General features: G+C 46.4%; 1 protein-coding gene across 1 annotated transcript in view; it reads right to left on the bottom strand.

Moving 5' to 3' along the window:
• The window catches only part of ITGA11 (integrin subunit alpha 11), a 92,120-nt gene extending 73,771 nt beyond the window's left edge, over positions 1–18,349 (bottom strand). The window contains exons 1-2 of the mRNA XM_083474998.1: positions 18,145–18,349; positions 5,833–5,944 (exon numbers count right to left, since the gene is read on the bottom strand). Coding sequence (XP_083331124.1) covers positions 5,833–5,944; positions 18,145–18,196 — 164 coding nt within the window. The 5' untranslated portion in view covers positions 18,197–18,349. The remainder of the gene's footprint in view (positions 1–5,832; positions 5,945–18,144) is intronic.
• Positions 18,350–18,876: the final 527 nt, after the last annotated feature.

The raw sequence follows: 18,876 nt of genomic DNA, 5'->3' as shown, positions 1-18,876 counted from the left end.
ATACAGAATTTGGATAAAATGGAATTATGAATGAACACATCTTCAGTTGGGACGCGGGTGGGGCTATGGGTTAAACCACAGAGCCTAGGACTTGCCGATCAGAAGGTTGGTGGTTCAAATCCCCGCCACGGGGTGAGCTCCCATTGTTCGGACCCAGCTCCTGCCAACCTAGCAGTTCGAAAGCACGTCAAAGTGCAAGTAGATAAATAGGTACCGCTCCAGTGGGAAGGTAAACAGTGTTTCCGTTCACTGCTCTGGTTCACCAGAAGTAGCTTAGTCATGCTGGCCACTTGACCGGGAAGCTGTATTCTGGCTCCCTCGGCCAGTAAAGAGAGATGAGCGCCGCAACCCCAGAGTCGGTCAAGACTGGACCTAATGGTCAGGGGTCCCTTTACCTTTACCTTTACATCTTCAGTGGAAATGGCTTCGGGTTTTGTTATTCTGGTCCCCAGTATATAAAGAAATCTCTAAAATATTTAAATCACTTGTTTGGGCTTCCTCACAACTGACATTACTGAATATGTGGTTGGACAGCATGAAAGCTTGTCGCTCTGCAGAGCTTGGGACATGGATGTGAGTGAGATGCAACTAGGATGGAAAACCTTGAAAAACCACATCTGTCTTTGTGGTATAAGAACTTATGGACTTTGGTTATTGCAGAGAAAAAAATACATATGAACTATGTGTTTTCAGGGGGATGGTGGATCCAGGCTGCTTTTATATTATGTGGTGGGATTTTATTTCCTATGCTTCAGGCTTAGATGCTCAGCATTCACCATCCACGCCAGCTCAGAAAATAGGGATGTCACCATTTCTATTTCTTAATAGTTACTGTTTGTTGGTTTTGTATAAGGTATGATGTAATACCCTGTTACTGCACTTTGGGGTTGTTAACAATGTTAATAAAGGTTTTTTTAAAGTTAACAACACTGAGCTAGATGGACCTCTGGGTCTGGTGCAGTATAAGGCAGCTTCCTATGTTCAGGGGCAGGACACAACAGGCTGCTGCCTGCTCACAGCCATGCTAAAGTCCTGGATTTCTCCATTTTTAAAATATGAGCAACTCTCCCTTCTGCCCACGTAAGGAGAGAGGGACATCATAAGGGGCCACAAAGTTCCACCTCCATACAAGTGGATTATCACTCTGGATTTCTTATCTCTGTGCCGTATGCCAGTGGCAACTCCAACCCACCCAGGCCTGTGTCAGAATCCACGGCCAGACCCTTGCCAATGGAGCCGCTTACGTTACCAGCACGTATGTGGAGCCTGCATTCCATATGCAAGTTTCAACAGACAGCACACCTGTCAAAAATGTCTCAGACCACTTCAGTAGCTACAACATAAAAACAACAGAAAAAGCAAGTGGCGTTGTCCAATGCAACCTGGTTCGATACCAACAGACTGTGGCTGGGCTCATTTCGAAAGAAAAAGGAGGCTTATTTTGAAGGGTGGGGGAAAGCCAAGGTCACTTAATGAGGAAGGAATGAACTCAAATTGCCGATCTGGAAAGACAATGAAGAGAGAAGATGATCTAATGCGCTGGCTGGATTTTGGAGCGGTGCAAATTACGTCTCCCACCCCCTCCCTTGGAATTTGGGAATCTGGATTCCTTCTTTTTAGACTTTCCACTACCTTGGTTATATTTGAACCCCCCTCCTCCAAATGTGTAACTCTTGGCTGTCTGCCCCCGAAAGCCCTGCTCAGATCTTTTATACATGCACAGACACAATAGAAAGAGACCAGCCACCTCTCTTCCGCTCTCAAAATCCCTCTAAATCAGCCTTCCTCAATCTGATGCCCTCCAGGGGTTGCATTACTAATGTAGTTATAGTAGTATAAGCAGTATCACCTGCCCTTCACCAATAAGTCCCAGGGCGGACTGCAACAATTTGAAATCCAGAATTGAAAAAGAGTTAAAGCAGATTACAGTCACACGAATATGGTGGGCCCTGAAAACACATATCTCGGGGATCAAAAACCAGAGGAGAGAGAGGTGTGTCTTCAGCTTTCACCAACAGCTGAATAGTGAAGAAGCCAGACACACCTCTGTCGGGAGGGAGTTCCACAACTAAGGGGCTGCCACAGAGAAGGCCCTCTCCTGGGTCACCACTATCCTGAATTTCTGAGGGAGGTGGAACAAGCAAGAGGGCACCCCCCCCCAAGCCATCCAACAGAGTGCTAAGTTAAAGTCACTTAGTGGTATACTTGTTCCCAGTGCTATTTTTCTAGAAAAAGAGGTGCCAGAACTCATCAGAAACACCTCCCTTATTCTTTTATAATGGCCATGGTGCCCACCTGACAAGTGCTGGAACTGAGTTCCGGTGAATTCCGTCGGGGGGGGGGGCTGTTTGTTCTGCTGACAGAATGTTGTTGCACAAGAGGCTGCTGGTAACTTGGTTGAGTGATAGATGGCTTAATCTGTCACATTTTGAATTTCTACCAGCTCGACTGCTGCACTGAGATGCACTGTTGTGCGAAACTCACCCACCCACCAGTACAAGAGCCCTTGCAGATTTTCTGAAGGACAACTTTGGTGGGGATGAGGGCCATTCCCCTCCCCCTGCACTGCCGCCTGCTCATCTCTCCAGACTCATTCAGCACTGGAACTACCCTGGGCTGTCTCCAGTTGCTTCAGGCCATGGTGGCAGCAGCAGAAGAGGAGGAGGAAGAGGCAGTGATGGCTGGTGGCAAAGCATCCTGGGCTGTGGGGAGGCAAGGTAGTGGGAGGTCCCTGTGATATGGGCTCTGCCACTGCACCAACCTCCCTGCCACCTTGTCCCTTCCCTACTTGGTGTATTCTGTATTGGGAAGCCAGGTGAGTAACACCGTCTCAGCCTGCTGGCCGCCAACGCTTACACCCAAAGGAGGCCCAAACTTCAGGCTCATGGCATTTACAGAACCAGTTTGGGATTTCTCATGGATTCCACATCTTATACAATCAAGACAGCAGATTTTTATTTATATGACACACATAGGTTATCTGAGGGAATTTCTTAAAAATGTATCTTTGGGGGGAAAGACACCAAAGAAAGAATCCGAGATGCTCAGTGAGCTTAAATTCCTCTTTAAATACTTGGTCGGATGCCAGGATTTGTAAGAGCTGTTATTCTAACCATCTTCCCTCCACAGCCCAGAATTTCTCCGTTTGCCATTCAGCTGTGTGATGGTGCCTTTGCTTTCCCTCTCGCTGGAATTCTGGAATCTTTGCAGGCTGCCTTTCAGGGATGGTCATCTGGTTTCCCTCTTAACATCACGCTGCGGCTTTGCTCTCTTTTCCACTGCGTCTGCCTCCTGCCAATTTCACATCTAGCAGAGCTGGCTGACAGCGGCACCGCAATCGCTGGGATACTGGATCCTTTGGTAGCGAAACATACGTCTGTTGGTTTTGTAGTATAGATGGCTTGTTTGTTTAGTGATTCATACTTTGTGAGTCATGGTGGGTTTACAATGGCTTCCTCCTTTTTTTTTTTTTTTTTTGCTTTTGGGGTAAAAACAAGAATCCTTAGCTCCTTATTTTATTGCACGGGGTTCATTTTAGGCATTTGAGGAGAAGGGAAGGAGCTTTCGGAGTTTGTTCTCTCTCTCACACACACCCATTACACAAAGGTGGCAATGTCTCCACAGATCTAACATCACAGATAAAACTTTCACACCACCTCAAAGAGAAGGTTTGTTACTGGGAATCCATTCACACGTTCAGCTGCCATGGAACACACACAAGGAGATGGGGGATCTTCCATTATATGTTCCTTCTTCCCAATATGCCTTGGTGCAACCAGTAACCTCCAAGGCCCCTAACAAAACCTTATTTGAACAGGGCCGGTCCTACCATTAGGCAAAGTGAGGCAGAGGCCTCAGACAGAAGATGCTGAAGGGTGGCAATGAGGTGTTGGGAGGACAGTGCTACATGTCCTGCCCTCAGCCAGATTGTTGCCATAGCTTAGTAGAAGAACATGTGTCTTGAATGCAGAATGTCCCAGCTTTAATCTCTGCATTTCCTGGGGAAGAAACCCTGGAGATCTGCTGTAAGTCAGTGTAGGCAATGGACCAATGGGTCCCAGTTGGTACAAGGCAACTTCTGATGCTCCTAGTCTCGACTTGGGCCTCTCATTCTCCATCTTCAGACTCTGACCAGATGTAGACACAAAGGGCTATACCACCAGCCTATTGTTCCTCCACCCATCCACATTGTTTACCACTTAGACTGATGAATTGTTCTGTGGAACTCAAAAGCCAGACACTATTTAGTGACATTTTGGTTTGCCTAAGAAATGGGTTGCCCCAAGGTAGATGTTCTTATAGGCCAGAACAGTTACCTTTGCTTTTTTCTTTCTTTCTTTTTTAATCACACACAGACTGAATTTCTCACTGAGAACTGGTGAGGCATCTAATAAACATGACGAGACTGGAAGGAAAGAGTGGTGGGGAAAGCAAGTATATGCTGAAGACATTTGGGGGGAACTCCTGTTGTGTACATCTGATCCTCACAAGCAAAACAATGCCCTCACTGACCACAATGCTACCTTGGTAGTCTGAAGGGCTGCCTGGAAAGATGCTCAGATCTGCATCACTGGTCAAAGTCGCAAAACAGGCAGCTGCACAAAGACCTATCCAATGCAATGATCTTTCCCCCTCTTTGCTTCCCAATGTTCAGTCTGTGCTCTAAAGGCTTCAGACCAGGAACATGGGAACCTTTGTCCTGTGCTCTTCCACCCTTCCTTAAAAAGGAAGCCCAGGTTTTGCTGTTCATGAACTGAACTAGCTTCTTCCCTTTAGTTAAAGCCATACATGATTCCATCTGGACAAACAACACTTAGCATTGACATTTCAGGTGTTCACTACACCTACCTCAAGGACTGCCTCTTCCTATATGAACCTACCCGGCCCGTGAGACCATCTTCTGAGGCCCTCCATCGTGTGTCTCCTCCTCAAGAGGTCTGGAGGGTGGTACCATGAAAACGGGCCTTGTCTGCAGTGGCTCCCCATCTGTGGAATGCTCTCCCCTGGGAAGTTTGCCTGGCACCTTCATTATACACCTTTAGGCGCCAGGCAAAAACATTCCTTTTTAACCAGGCCTTCCATTTTAATCCAACACCCTTTTAGAATATGGCTTTTTTGGGGGTGTTATTGGGTTACTGCTTTGGGTTTGATTTTATATGTTGTGGTCTTGTAGTGAAACGCCCTGAGACCGCCGGGTATAGGGCGGTGTGTAAGTTGAATTAAAAACAACAACAACAACAACAATGCCTACATTCACCTTGGTTTCCTGCTATGTGAGCGAACTTTTCTGGGTTCAGCCAAAACGCTAAGCTCATGTGGTCTCTTCTCCCCTCCTGCATGGCCAGCAGGAAGATTTCTGCAAGGTTTTGTTTCTCTTTCAAAGAATTCTGGCTTTAACATTACATATAAACCATGGCGTACAAGAAACCATGGTTAGTTAGGAAGCCAGCTTCATAACCTAGAGTTTGAAGTTCATTCGCTTAGCAACTAACCCTCATTTATTGTACAACACATCACCTGAGTTGCATGTAGCACTAAGCCAAGATTCCGTGAAAGCAAAATTGGAAATCCTTCCCCCACCTGCAAGGGAGGGAAAGAGTTAGAAGGGTGCATGATGCTGACACTTTGCTGGGGCTCATGGAGGTTTTTCAAGGTAGGGTCTCACCATGGTTTCATGTTATGTGTGAGCAGGTAAAAAGGAAATTCAATTTACCAGCATTTGATTAAGGACAGTATTAGAGACATAATAAAAGACAAATGCCTTGCCAAAAGCATCGGAAGAAACATCACAGCATAAGCATCCAGTTTAGGCACAATGTGGTATTCATTTACCATTTCTTCCCATTGATTTCAAGCTGTTGAACCGTATAGCCAAAATATGCTTCTTTAGAGCCTGGAATAATTCGTGGCCTCTTCGTGTCAATGTTGAAGGCATCGCAGAATCCTGAGACAAACAAACATGAACAGAATCAAGTTGTGCCGCAAAGGGAACACAATGCCCATTTTACATTCACAAAATAAATAAAGTGGTTTTTTTTTTTAAGGCTGCAAGTGTGAATTTAATACTCCTCTCCCCGAATTGCAATTTTAAAATTCATTGTTTTTTAAAAGCTGGAAGTTAAGTTTTTATGCTGGAAAATGTCAATGTAATAATTAAGGCTGAAATGTTTCATTGTTTCATCAGTTACATCAATTAAGGGTGCAATGCAGTATAAACAGAAGCGGGTTCCAAGGGAACTGGAGAGACCTTGCTTTTCTTTCTCAGTGCCTGGCCTTGGAGCAGGAATCAAGTCTTTATCTGGGCCAAGCCACTTAGCAAGAGGATTAAGTAGGGGAAGAGACAAGGTCTACCTGGCTGTGTTTATCTTCTGAATGGAGTTTCTGCCATTTCTCCCTTTCTGCACGTATCGTATTTCTGGACAGTGGTGATAAATAAAAGAATAACTCTTGCAGTTTGGAACAGAAGGACCGTGATCATATTTTTGGGCTAAGTTTCCTGCTATAAATCCAGGGTGGAATTTTCATGTGACAGAAGATAAAGTTCTTTTTCATTTCATCAACAAAATTTATTATTTTTTTCCTGCCCAGAGCAGAGCCTTCTGAGAATCTCAAAAATCTGGTGTTTACCTCTTACCATTATTATGTCGATGAGACAATATTAACATTATTTAATGATAAGGGTGCTTGGTTTCTGAATGGGAAGAATGTTGAGCTGGCAAGAAGGGAGGCCTTTTGACATGCGATTGGCACTCCTTGATCCACACAGCAACAGCTAGCATCTATTTCAACGTGTCAAAATAGAGAGCTTACATCAGATTTATTTTATATACATATAGATTTAAAATACTTCTATCCTGATGTCACAAGTCCCTGCATCCCACACCCCTTGCAGCTTAAAGCAGCTGCTCTTTCCTTCCTTCAGGAACACAAGTTTTCCTCCTCCCGCTTTTGTGGTCCCTCTATCTCCCCATCAAACTATCATGGGCAAAGAAAACAGATGACCCAGCACACCACTCCCTGCCCCAGAGTTCTTTTCTCCTTCATCAAGAGGCAGCCTCTGCCTTCTCCAGTTTTCTCCTTTCCACGATTCCCTTTTATAAGTAGTTGGGGGTGGGGGTGGGGGTGGCAGAATAGAGACTCTGGAAGCTTTCAGCCTCTCATGAGACCCACTCAGGGCTTGTGTGAAGACTGGTGGGGTTTTTTGCTTTTTATTTTGCAGGTATCTTCTGCAAAAGGAGGTGCTGAGGAAGGTGGCCAAGATGACCAAGGGTATGGAAACCAAGCCTTATGAGGAATGGTTGAAGGAGTTGGGGATGTTTAGTCTGGAGAAGAGAAGACAGAGGGGATATGATAGCCATCTTCAAAAATCCAAAAGGCTGTCCCATGGAAGATGGAGCCAGCTTGGTTTTTTGTACTGCTCCAGAGAGTAGTACCCAAACCAATGGACTCAACTGACAAGAAAGGAGATTTGACTCAACATTAGGAAGAGCTTTCTGATTGTAAGAGCTGCTCAACAGTGGAATTGACAACCTCAGAAGCAGGTGGACTTTCCTTCATTGGAGGGTTTCCAGCAGAGGTTTGGTGGGCATCTGTCAGGGATTTAGTTGTTATTCCTGTATTTAATGGGGTTTGACTAGACGATACTTGGGCCCTTCCAACTCTACAGTTCTCTGATTCTATGTTACTGATACAGTGATTTTGCATTAGTGATTGATTTATACTGGACCATCCACACACCATTCTGCTTTATTAGTTGTCTGGTGATGCTCCCCCAATGTTACCACACTACTATCTGCGGGGGGGTGGGGTGGATTCTTGCACTACAGTGCAACAAAACAAAAATTGCAAACCCAAAATACTTGTGCTATAAAAAGTGACAGAATTTCAGCAGGAAGCTACAGAACACAAGCCAGATGGAAATCTGGCAGCGTGTTCACTCCAAAACATTTGCGGCATACGCAGTATTGAAAATGGGAGAGTGTATGACCCCCCCTGATAACATCATGAGCACAAATCATCATGAATGCACAATCAAAAGAATTAAAACAGCCTCTAGCTGAGCTGGTTGGGACTGATAGGACTTGTAAACCAAAATATATCGAGGACACCCAGTTGGTGAAGGCTGTTCCACAATATACACTGTGTGGCAACTCTTTTTGTTAACAAAAATGCAGCCTCAGAGGGTACTAAAAGTGGAAAGCAGGTGGAGGAAAAGGTCTTCTTAACCCTCATGTTGTTTTTCTGCTGAAAATGCCCCCTAGCTGCCTTCACTTCCCCACACCACACCCCATGGGAAAGACCAGTGTCATTGTGCCCTAAGGTTGCACAAGTTTCTTGCACAATTTTTTTTAACAACCATAATAGTTATGTGCTCCTATTGAATAGTCAAAGTGCCTCAGACATAGTTTAGTAATTGTTACAAGAATGCTTTAAAATAGTCAAGTATCATCATCATCATCATCATCATCATCATCATCACACATGCTTCAAAACTTCTTGGAGCTGAAGCCCTGATGAGGTTTGACCTGCTTGACTCACATAGGAGTAAAGAAAGATGACTTATGCCAGGTCAGACAATTGGTCAAATACAAATACAAATACCTTTATTGGCATTACGAGTTAAAACATTTCAAAACACTAGGATAAATTTAAAAGGGACAGGAGTGTAGTTGTCGAGGATCACAAGGTACTAGATTGTTCTGCTTCAGGCAATTGGTCCATCAAGCGCAGTGCTTTCTACACTGATTGGCAGCAGATCCCCAGTGCTTCAGGCAAGGGACATTCCCAGGTCCCAGCTCCCCACGGAGATGCCATCAGGGATTTGAACTTGGAACCATCTGCATGCAAAGCAGATGTTCTGTCACTGAGCTCTGGCCCTTTGACTCACAGTGCTCCCCACTTCACCATTCCAGCTTTTGTATTGTTGGGGGCTTGGAGGGGGGGGGGAGGTCAGTCGGAATGATGCCTTGCACCCCTTCCAATTGTTGAGATCAGGAACTCACTGTGGGTTAGAATTTAATAGAGGATTCTATTGCTGAACTAGTAGGACAAGTTTGCCCTGAGCTGGCCTCTTAAGTGTCCTCATCAGCATCCCAAAAGAATGAGCTAGGTTGCAAGAGCTACAACTAAGGGATGGTGCCCTCCAGGTTAAAGGGTGGGCATTTCTTCCACCCCCTCACCTAGTTGCTAGGTAGGAGAACAAGAGTCAGAGAGTTGTGTGTGAGCTGAGCTGAAAGCAGGAGACAGAAAGGCATGCTTGCTTTGTGCTGGATCCAAAGCTGTGACAAAAAGAGAAGCAAGATCTGCTGCTTTGAGCCTCTCTATCCTATGCATAGGCTGTAAAGGTAAAGGTAAAGGGACCCCTGACCATTAGGTCCAGTCATGACCGACTCTGGTTGCGGCGCTCATCTCGTACAACTTCCGGGTCATGTGGCCAACATGACTAAGCTGCTTCTGGTGAACCAGAGCAGTGCACGGAAACGCCGTTTACCTTCCCGCCGTTTACCTATTCATCTACTTGCACTTTGACGTGCTTTCGAACTGCTAGGTTGGCAGGAGCAGGGACCGAGCAATGGGAGCTCACCCTGTTACGGGGATTCGAACCACCGACCTTCTGATCGGCAAGTCCTAGGCTCTGTGGTTTAACCCACAGTGCCACCCGTATATCCTAAAGACACCACAGTCTCCACTAACCTTCACATTCCAGGGAATCTGAACATGGGCAAGCGTCTGGGACCCCTGGATTATCTCATCATTCAGAGATTGGGGTGACATATAACAGTATGATTTAGGAGAAACCAGAAATATTGCCCTTTCTTCTTCTCCACCACCCCCTGGAATGATCTTTAAGCAGCCAGCAATGAATGAGGAGATTCAAAAGAATGTTTGTTGCCATATCTAATTGCTGTCTTATAATAAAGTGGAAATATAAGAGAGACCAAGGCAACGTCTGGTCTTTGTCAAATCAGAAAGGACTTGGCCCAGAGAAGAGAAGGGATAATTCACAGCCATCATTTGGACATGAGGATTGATGGGTGTTTTTCCTCACTCGGACTTTCGGAAAACCCTTGTAGCATATTTTGGCTGGGGATATCTGGCAATAAGGCAAGGAAACCACCCTCTTCCTTGCAAGGTGACCCTCCTACCCTCTCCAGGTGGCCAGTTGCCTGCCCCCTCCAGAGGAAGGGCTATAGCTCAATGGGAGAGCACCTGATTTGCACGCAGAAGGTCACAGGTTCAATCTCCAGCAGCATCTTCAGGGAAAGATTTGCTGCCCGATACCCTGGTGAGCCACTGTCAATCTATGCAGGCAATACTGAGCTAGATTGGACCAACAGTCCATGCAAAGCAGCTTCTGAGCACCTAGGATTAACCTTTCCTTCAAGTATTGATTTTGGAGAATTTATGGAGAGTCGCAAGGGGCAATAGAGAGGGGGAACCCCCAGGCCTGCACTTCATCAGAGCACATAAGAATGCAAGCTGAGCCCTGCTGAATCAGGCCAAAGGGCACCCGTCTAGTCCGGTTGGCCAGTGGCTAACCAGATATCCCAATGGGAAGCCCACAAAACACGGCACGGGTGCAACAGCACTCTCTGCCCTTGCAAATTCCAGCAGCAAGCATTCCAGAGTTATACTGCCTGCAACTCCGAAGGCAGTACAAAACCACTCAGGTTAGTAGCCATGGATAGATTTACCCCCCTCCATGATTTTTTGCTTTTGCAAACCATCCAGTTCACGTTTTGTATAGCCATCCAACACTCATGTGGTTCTTCCTTGGGGAGATTCTCAATTTCTGGTTCTCCATCCAGAGCAACTTTTGTTAAAAGCATTAAATGCGCCGGTGTGCAAATTCTTCATGCCAAAGAGACAAATGCTTTTGCTTTTAAAAGTGTGTATGTGTTTGACAAGGAGGGCGGCTTTGAATTGTCCAGATGACAATGGCTGTGCTTTATAAAGATAAAGAGAGAACTTATAACCCACACTAGGAATCAGGGCTTGTTCCAGGGTTTAGGGGCGGGGCTCCTGACAACACCTTCTGGGTGCGCTCCCTCTCCCTTCCAAAGTGATGGTGAGAAGGAGCAACACCTCCTCTGCCTGCTCACACCTTCGCTCCATTCCTCTGGATGACAGAAGGATGGCTCCAACAAACCAAGGCATCATCCTACCTTCAAGGGAAAGGCCAAAGGTGCGAAGGGAGTCAGTGTGACCTAGTTAGAATGCCAGACTAGGAACTGGGAGACACCAGGGTTCAAATCCCACACACAGCCATGAAGAAGCTCACTGCATGACCTTGGGCCAGTCGCTGCCTCTCAGCCCAGCCTACTGCACAGGGTTGTTGTGTAGATCAATTCAGGAGGGGAAGAACCACGTATGCCACCTTGAGCTCCTTGGAGGAAATAGTGGGATATAATGCCTTGTAAGAAGGAGTAATTGCTGGTGGCCAGTTGATACGTTACAGAAGGGCTGGGCGCCTGGAGGTGAGGCAAATCAAGCTCAGGGCAGGCAGCAAGGAGCAAATGGCAAGGAGCCATCCCTAAGACTGAGGTTTTATAGGGCCAGGTGGAATCCTATTGGCCCTTTGCGTCACCTGACTGCTGATAAGCTGGCTGCTGCAGTGCTGCCTTCCACCTGCAGCACTGATGGTGGCACTCAAATACAGCCGAGAATAGACCGGCGCCCTCTCCTGGCAAACTTCCACAATGCAGCCACCTTCCCAGCCAGAATCCCCACTTCTTTTGGCACTCAATGGGGTGCCTGGTCCTCCAGTGGTAGAAATGATCTCCCATGAATGCAGAAGGTCCCAGCTTCAATCCCCACGAGCATCTCCAGGTAGGGCTGGGAAAGATTCCCTGCTTGAAACCCCAGAGCTGCTGCCGGTCAGTGTAGACAATACTGGGATAGATGGACCAATGGGTCTGACTCAGCATAAGGCAGTTTCCTGTGTTTCACTCTCCAGAATGAATCACACAATTACAGGAATCTTAAGGATGTACATTCACCCAAAACATGCCATTCAGACTTGAAATTTATGGCTTGCGATCATCAGGATTTCAACCCACTCACTTCCATATGTGAAGCTAAAAATATTGTGTAACTTTGGGTTACTCTGCCCATCTCTCTCTGTTCCCATTTTTTTTAGAGCTCCCTTTTTCTTTTCTTTTTTTCCTTGTTAAACTCTGGACGGTTCTGTGGGGAGTGCCTAGAATTAACAGAGTGAGCAAGTATGCTTATGAAAAAGAGAACGTTTCCTTCCTAGCATCTACGTAATGGTTGGAACTTAAGTATTTATTAACAAGTCACTATAGCAACTCCTTTAAGAAGAGGAGATCTATCCCGCTACTGAGGAACCACATAAATTGTAGAAAGTGACATGCACAATTATGGACAATGAATTCGTACATCAGCAGTTTTAAAAGTTCAAATTGGGCCGAGCAAGCCAGTGGAAATTCTGTAGGGATTAATTTATGCTGACATATTGGTCTGATTTGTTTATAATAAACGTCAATGTCTAGCCCTGAATTGGGGTTGTTTCTGAACAGTCTTGGAATAGTAAAGCTAATATGTGTGACTACTGGGGGTCTAAAGGTTGTTGTTATTATTATTATTAAGTTTTATTTTAACATACATGGTAAATATCATTAAGCAGATAGGAAGTACATTAAATATTATCACCAGAAGAAAACTCTTAAGAAAACAGAGAGAAATATTAAATAGTGACATTAATTCAAATGGTTAAATTAGCCTGCCCAAATATAATAAAGGTCAATCTTACCAGCAATAAGGTTGCAATATTAGGGTCTCTGGTAGGGTATAACTGAGGCCACAGAATTTTGCAGGTATCTTTCTCTGGGCAGAGAAGTAGGTGTGGAACATAGAAAGCTGCCTTCTAGCAGGTCATTGGTCCATATTGCTCAGGATTGTCTACACTGATTGGCTGCGGCTCCAGCCTTACCTGGAGATGCTGGGATTTGAACTTAGGACTAGCTGCATGCAAAAGAGATGCTCGTCTACTGAGCTACCACGTTTCCCTTAACACACATGAACACAGGGAGCTTCAGCCAGAATATTGGCCCATCCATTGTCTGCACTGGTTGGCCATTGCTCTCCAGAGTTTCAAAGGGAGCATCCTTCCCAGCCCTGCTTGGAGATCAAACATCTGCTGGAAAAGGCTGGGGCAGAACCACTCAGTGGTGGTTGCTCTAGTCTAGCTACTGGGACAGAGCTGCAGCACCTATGTAAGGTTCAGCCTGCCTGCTGCTGAAGCAACACCTGAGCCCTGCTCCCAGGTGATATTCATCTTGAGCCCTGCACAGAGCTGTCCAGGGTACCCTTGCCCCGACCTACCTCTACTGAGGTCAGTGCTCACATCAGAACAGCTGGTGGCCTAGCAGGCCATGACAGGAAGCCTCCAGCTGCCCACCATTTTTAATTAAAAACATCTCTGATGCCAGGGCAAGAGTGACAGCCAGCTCATGCTATCAGTTACCTCCTGTGGGGTTGTGGGGTCAATAAGAGTAGCAGGAGGGCGGGTTGAGGGGGATTGGCCCACCCCTTCAGTCCTCCAGAATCCTCATTGGCCCCACAACCCCAGAGAATGGGGCCTGATTGCTGGTCTCACTGTTTAAATTAAAATGGCCAGTAGTTAGACCATTGGCACAGCTAGCTGGTGCTGCATCTGTGGGCAGTGAGACTTTCCCTCATCACCTTGCCTGCCTGGTTAACACTTATTCATCCAGCTAGTCAACCAGGGAGGAAAAGAGTATTGGTACCACAGTTTAAAAACAAAGGTTTTTTAAAAGCCAGGCTGTGACAGCAGAGAAGCAGAGAAGTGGGACCCCAGAGGGCAAAATGCTCCTCAAAATTGGCACTTGCTCAGAGTATAACTAAAGGACCCAAGAGTATCTTTCATGCCAGTGGTTGCAAATTTTCTGGGGGGCCACTGCCCCCTTGTTTCCAAAAACGCATCCCCTACCCTATTAAAAAGCACTATTCAGATTCACAGTTTGCATGACCAACTAAGGACAATAATAGCACAATAAAATTCAAAGCAGTAACAGTTAACGGCACATTGGAGCCTGGATAGCTCAGCTGGTTACAGCATGGTGCTGATAATGCCAAGGTTGCAGGTTCAAACCCCATATGGTACAGCTGCATATCCCTGCATTGCAGGGGGTTGGACTAGATTATCCTCAGGGTCCCTTCCAATTCTACAATTCTATGATTTATACTCCATTCTGGTGCTTTCCAGCAACTGGTATTCTGAAGCATTACTGCCTCCAACTACTAGTATCCACTGACAACCTTATCTTCCTCTGTGAATTTGTCCCATCCTCTTTCAAAGCCATCTAAGTTGGTGGCCATCACTACCTTCTGTGGGAGGGAGTTCTGTAGTTTAACTATGCACTGGGTGAAGAAGGACTTCCTTTCATCTGCGTTGATGCAACAACAGTAGAATCCCCAAAAAACCATCCATCCATCCATCCATCCATTTTTCAGGGCAGTAAAATTGTATGCATGTCCATTGAATTTGCTCTGGAGGGAGGCAAAACTATCAAACGGTTTTGGAATAGCAGGAAAATGATAAATTCTCAAGAAAAATATCTTCCAATGCTGAATGAAATTCTGTTGGTAGTTTATACTCGCAGATGCAAGAAGCCATGGGCTAAGAGACAAGGACTACAGGATCCATAGCTTCAATCGCAGGCAGAGAACTTGAGATGGGGGGTGGTGGCATTTTACAGAATATTCTCTGGGATTCCTGAAATTCTCCAACAGTTTGGAGAGATCCCCCCGAAAGAAAATATTCAAGCATTGCTAAGAGAAACACTTTCCTGAGATACCTCAGCCCAGGCTGGGATGAAGCCTCTCTTACTTCCTCCACATCCCTCCACAAAACCACCTTTTCCATTAAGCCTTTGGCACAACCCCAGAGGTCCCAGGCCTGGCTGCAACTAAGCCTATAACTAAATTAAAGAATGTGGAACTGAAACAGCCACATTGCGTTTCTCTGTATAGCTGTGGCCTTCATTTCCTTCCCTTTCCTCAGTTCTTTCTCCCATGCCAAACTCTGGAGTGTAAGCTCCTGTGGGGCAGGGACCAGACCTTTTGCTCTCTGTAAATCACCGAGCACACTGTTGGCACTATGTAAATAATCAGCAGGAGCAACCTAAGAAGAGCCTGCTGGATCAGGCCAATGACCCATCTTGTCCAACATCCTATTCTCACAATGGCCAACCTGCTGGACCAATGGGAAACTCACTAGCAGGACCCGACCACAAGAGCACTCTCCCTGTCTGCAGTTTCCAGCAACTGGTATTCAGAAGCATTGCTGTCTTTGAATGTAGATAGAGTGTAGCCATCATGGCTAATAGCTAATTGCTGGACTGTAGCCACTGAGCGCCACTGTGACAAGAACAATATACATTGCTGGACTATAGCTGCCTTCATCCCTGCTCATGAGCCATGCAGGATGGGGTTGGATGGATTTGGAATCTATACCTGTCCTAAATTAGCATGACATTCTGGAACTATGCCCCCTGGGTGGCCAAAAACTGATATAAGTACAGTGGTACCTCGGGTTAAGAACTTAATTCATTCCAGAGGTCCATTCTTTACCTGAAACTGTTCTTAACCTGAAGCACCACTTTAGCTAATGGAGCCTGCCGCCACGCCGCCAGAGCACGATTTCTGTTCTCATCCTGAAGCAAAGTTCTTAACCCGAGGTAATATTTCTGGGTTAGCAGAGTCTGTATCCTGAAGCGTATGTAACCTGAAGTGTATGTAACCCGAGGTACCACTGTAACTGCAGGAACGAAATGTCTCCAGCTAGGAACATTTGGACACAAACTATCCTGGGCAGCAGTGTTGAGTGAGAGCAGAAGCAGAAGGCAGGACCAAAGACCAACTGGGATCAGAAGGCAGAACCAGAAGATATCCCAGGAGTCAAGACCAAAACCCAAAACCGGACAATAAACCATAGGACAGGCTGACCAAGCTCTTAAGATGGGCACCACTGAGACAGGAAGTATACACTCCTTCCTGCCCTACAGGAACCAATAGCTAGCCTGATGGGCAGAGCCAGACCAAAACCCAGAAGGTTCTTCTCTGAAAAGGCTGCAGTTTGGCACTTCACCACTTGGGGCAGTGGCAACAGCTCCTGACAGGTGGTTCCGATAACAACGGAAGTGTGGAATCGAAAGGGACCACTCCCAGCCTACTGGTAGGACAGTACCCCATGCAGCTGGAGCCAGTCCCAGGCAAATCTCCACCTATCCTTCAGATTCAACCTTTTACTAGCCTTCCGTAAGAATAGAAGGAAAGCTTGCTGGGAAACCCATAAGCAGGTCCTGAGCACATGAGCCTTCCCCGCTCCTGTAGTTGCTGGCAACTGGTATTCAGAAGCACTGCTCCCTCTGAAAGTGAAGGAAGAGCATAGCACATCATGGCTTGTAGCCACTGACAGCCCTTTCCTCTATGAATTTACGTGGGTGGCGCTGTGGGTTAAATCACAGAGCCTAGGACTTGCCGATTGGAAGGTCGGTGGTTCGAATCCCCATGATGGGGTGAGCTCCCATTTTTTGGTCCCTGCTCCTGCCAGCCTAGCAAGCAGAGTGCAAGTAGATAAATAGGTACCGCCCTGGCAGGAAGGTAAACGGTGTTTCCGTGCACTGCTCTGGTTCGCCAGATGTGGCTTAGTCATGCTGGCCACATGACCCGGAAGCTGTACGCCGGCTCCCTCGGCCAATAAAGCAAGATGAGCGCCGCAACCCCAGAGTCGGCCATGACTGGACCTAATGGTCAGGGGTCCCTTTATTTTACCTAGGTTGGTGGGCATCACTGCCTCTTGTGGGAACAAATTCCATGGTACTGCAACATTAAAAGCAAGGAGCCAACTTGCAGCCTTACAGTGGATTCCCTTTAAATGCAGGAGGAAAACACAAAACTTCAACTTTCCTGTCTAGTTAGTATTGTTACCTGCCGCTGGGGTGTAATGTGCAGGGCAACTTCTCCAAAGAGAACAGCGAGAGTCATGACCGAATCAAGTGCCACCCCTGGAAGAAAAAGGCTAGCCCGTCGCTGCGTGCAGCTGGGTTGCGGCAGGCACAACACAGCAACGTGTCCACGTGGAAAAGCGCAATACCAGCTCTCTCCATCAGCCACACTTCGTCTTGCTGTGGCTGCCTTCGGGTCTTGCCAGTTTTGTTCGATTTGGGAGAAAGGTACGTATTTACATTTGAAACATTCCCAGAAATAGTAATGGACTGGAACCCCTCCTAAAGCCCCAGGGTTGTTCCAGAGCCACAGTTCCACTCACAAGCCGGAAAAGTTTCTCTTTTGTTTGAAAATCTCACAGCAGAGCACCCTCCCTCCGTCCCCTCCCTTTGCTTCTGAGCTGGAACTGGGCACAGAACGATGTCAAACATAACTGAAGCAAACACGTCTCCCCTTCCATCAGCTCAGCCCCCTCCATACATAACAGAGTTTTTAAGTTTGCCGGAATGCAGCCAGCAAAAAGGCAAAATTTCACCCTCTCCCTCCTCTGCTGTAACTCAACACGCACGCCAGCAGCCACGCATCAAACCATATGTGGGGGCCAGGCTGCATCTCCTAAAATAAATAAAAGGACTGAGCACCTAAACATAATAATGGGTACCATCAAGGACTGAGCAACTAAACATGATAACGGGTACCATCAAGTCGTTAACTGGACTGCAAAAGTTTTCAGCAAAGAAAGACTCTCTGAAAGTTGAAAAAGCAAAACAAAGTTACTTCGTTTTGCTGCTTGTGTGTGTGGGGGGGGGAAGCTTAAAAAGGAAGCAGATTGAAGCATTCGAAACTGGGTCTAGGTGCCAAAAGCTTAATGTACTTGAGATGCAAAGAACTTCTCGACTTCCTCCCTCTGAAACTTTGCAAGAATTTATACCCTTTGCATTTTAAAAGTGGAGGGGACACAGACCGCTCCATCATTACATGCACTGGAGGCAAATCTCTCAGTTGCTGCATAAATAATAATAATGAAAATTTGGCAACTGCGTCTTCTTGCTGACCTAAGCACTTTCTTCCTCCTGAATTGCGTTTCTCACCCGCCACAGTGCACTGCTATGCTCCTGTATAAGATTCAGCACCACACACAGCCTGCCTTACCTGAAAGGAGGCCGATAGCCCAGGCTACCACCAGCTCTCTGTAGAAGTCCATGTGGGTGGTGGAAGTTCCTGGTGGTACCCGACCCAAACCATCCGCTTGAGACGCCAAGGCAGTGTGGCAGCTCCACTCTGAGGGGGGAACAGCTTTCTGCTTATCCCACAAGCCGTTCTTTGCTCCCTGACAGAAGCAGCTCTTGAGAAGGAAGTGGGAGGGAATAAATTGTAGGAGGTGCAGGGGGAGAGGAGTGGAGAAAGGACCAGGCGAGAAGCAGATTCCCCACACCCTGGAGGGGCCACCCTGGGAGCTGCCGGGATTTCCCTTGGCTGCAGAGACTTGCAAGAACTTTAGGAGAGAAAAGGAAAGAATCTGAAGCAACTTCACTCAGTGGGGCTTTTGATTGCAACTGCAAACAAAACAGCCTGATTCTGCAGTATCCACAATGCATGCATGCTGTTGAGTTTGAGGGTGTTTCTAAGGGGGGTGGGAACAAGGTATACAATTCTGACTTTTGCAAATTCAAATTGATTTGCAAATGAGGTGGAAGGGGAATTTTATAAATGGGGGGGTGTCATTGAAATTTAAAAACCTGAAAAGGGTTGCATTCAAAATTCCAGATTTATTCTTTTTTAAAAAATGTGTTCAGAAACGTCAGCTCTGTTTGGGGGAATTCATTTTTTCCAATTTACTGCATTTGCATCTCGCCTTGTCTCTCTCCAAAGAGCTCAAATTAG

This window comes from Podarcis liolepis, assembly GCF_965112155.1.
Source record: "Podarcis liolepis genome assembly, chromosome: 14".
NCBI classification, from domain to species: domain Eukaryota; kingdom Metazoa; phylum Chordata; class Lepidosauria; order Squamata; family Lacertidae; genus Podarcis; species Podarcis liolepis.
Note: the sequence above shows the minus strand (reverse complement) of the source record. Positions and strands in the feature narration are given on the sequence as shown.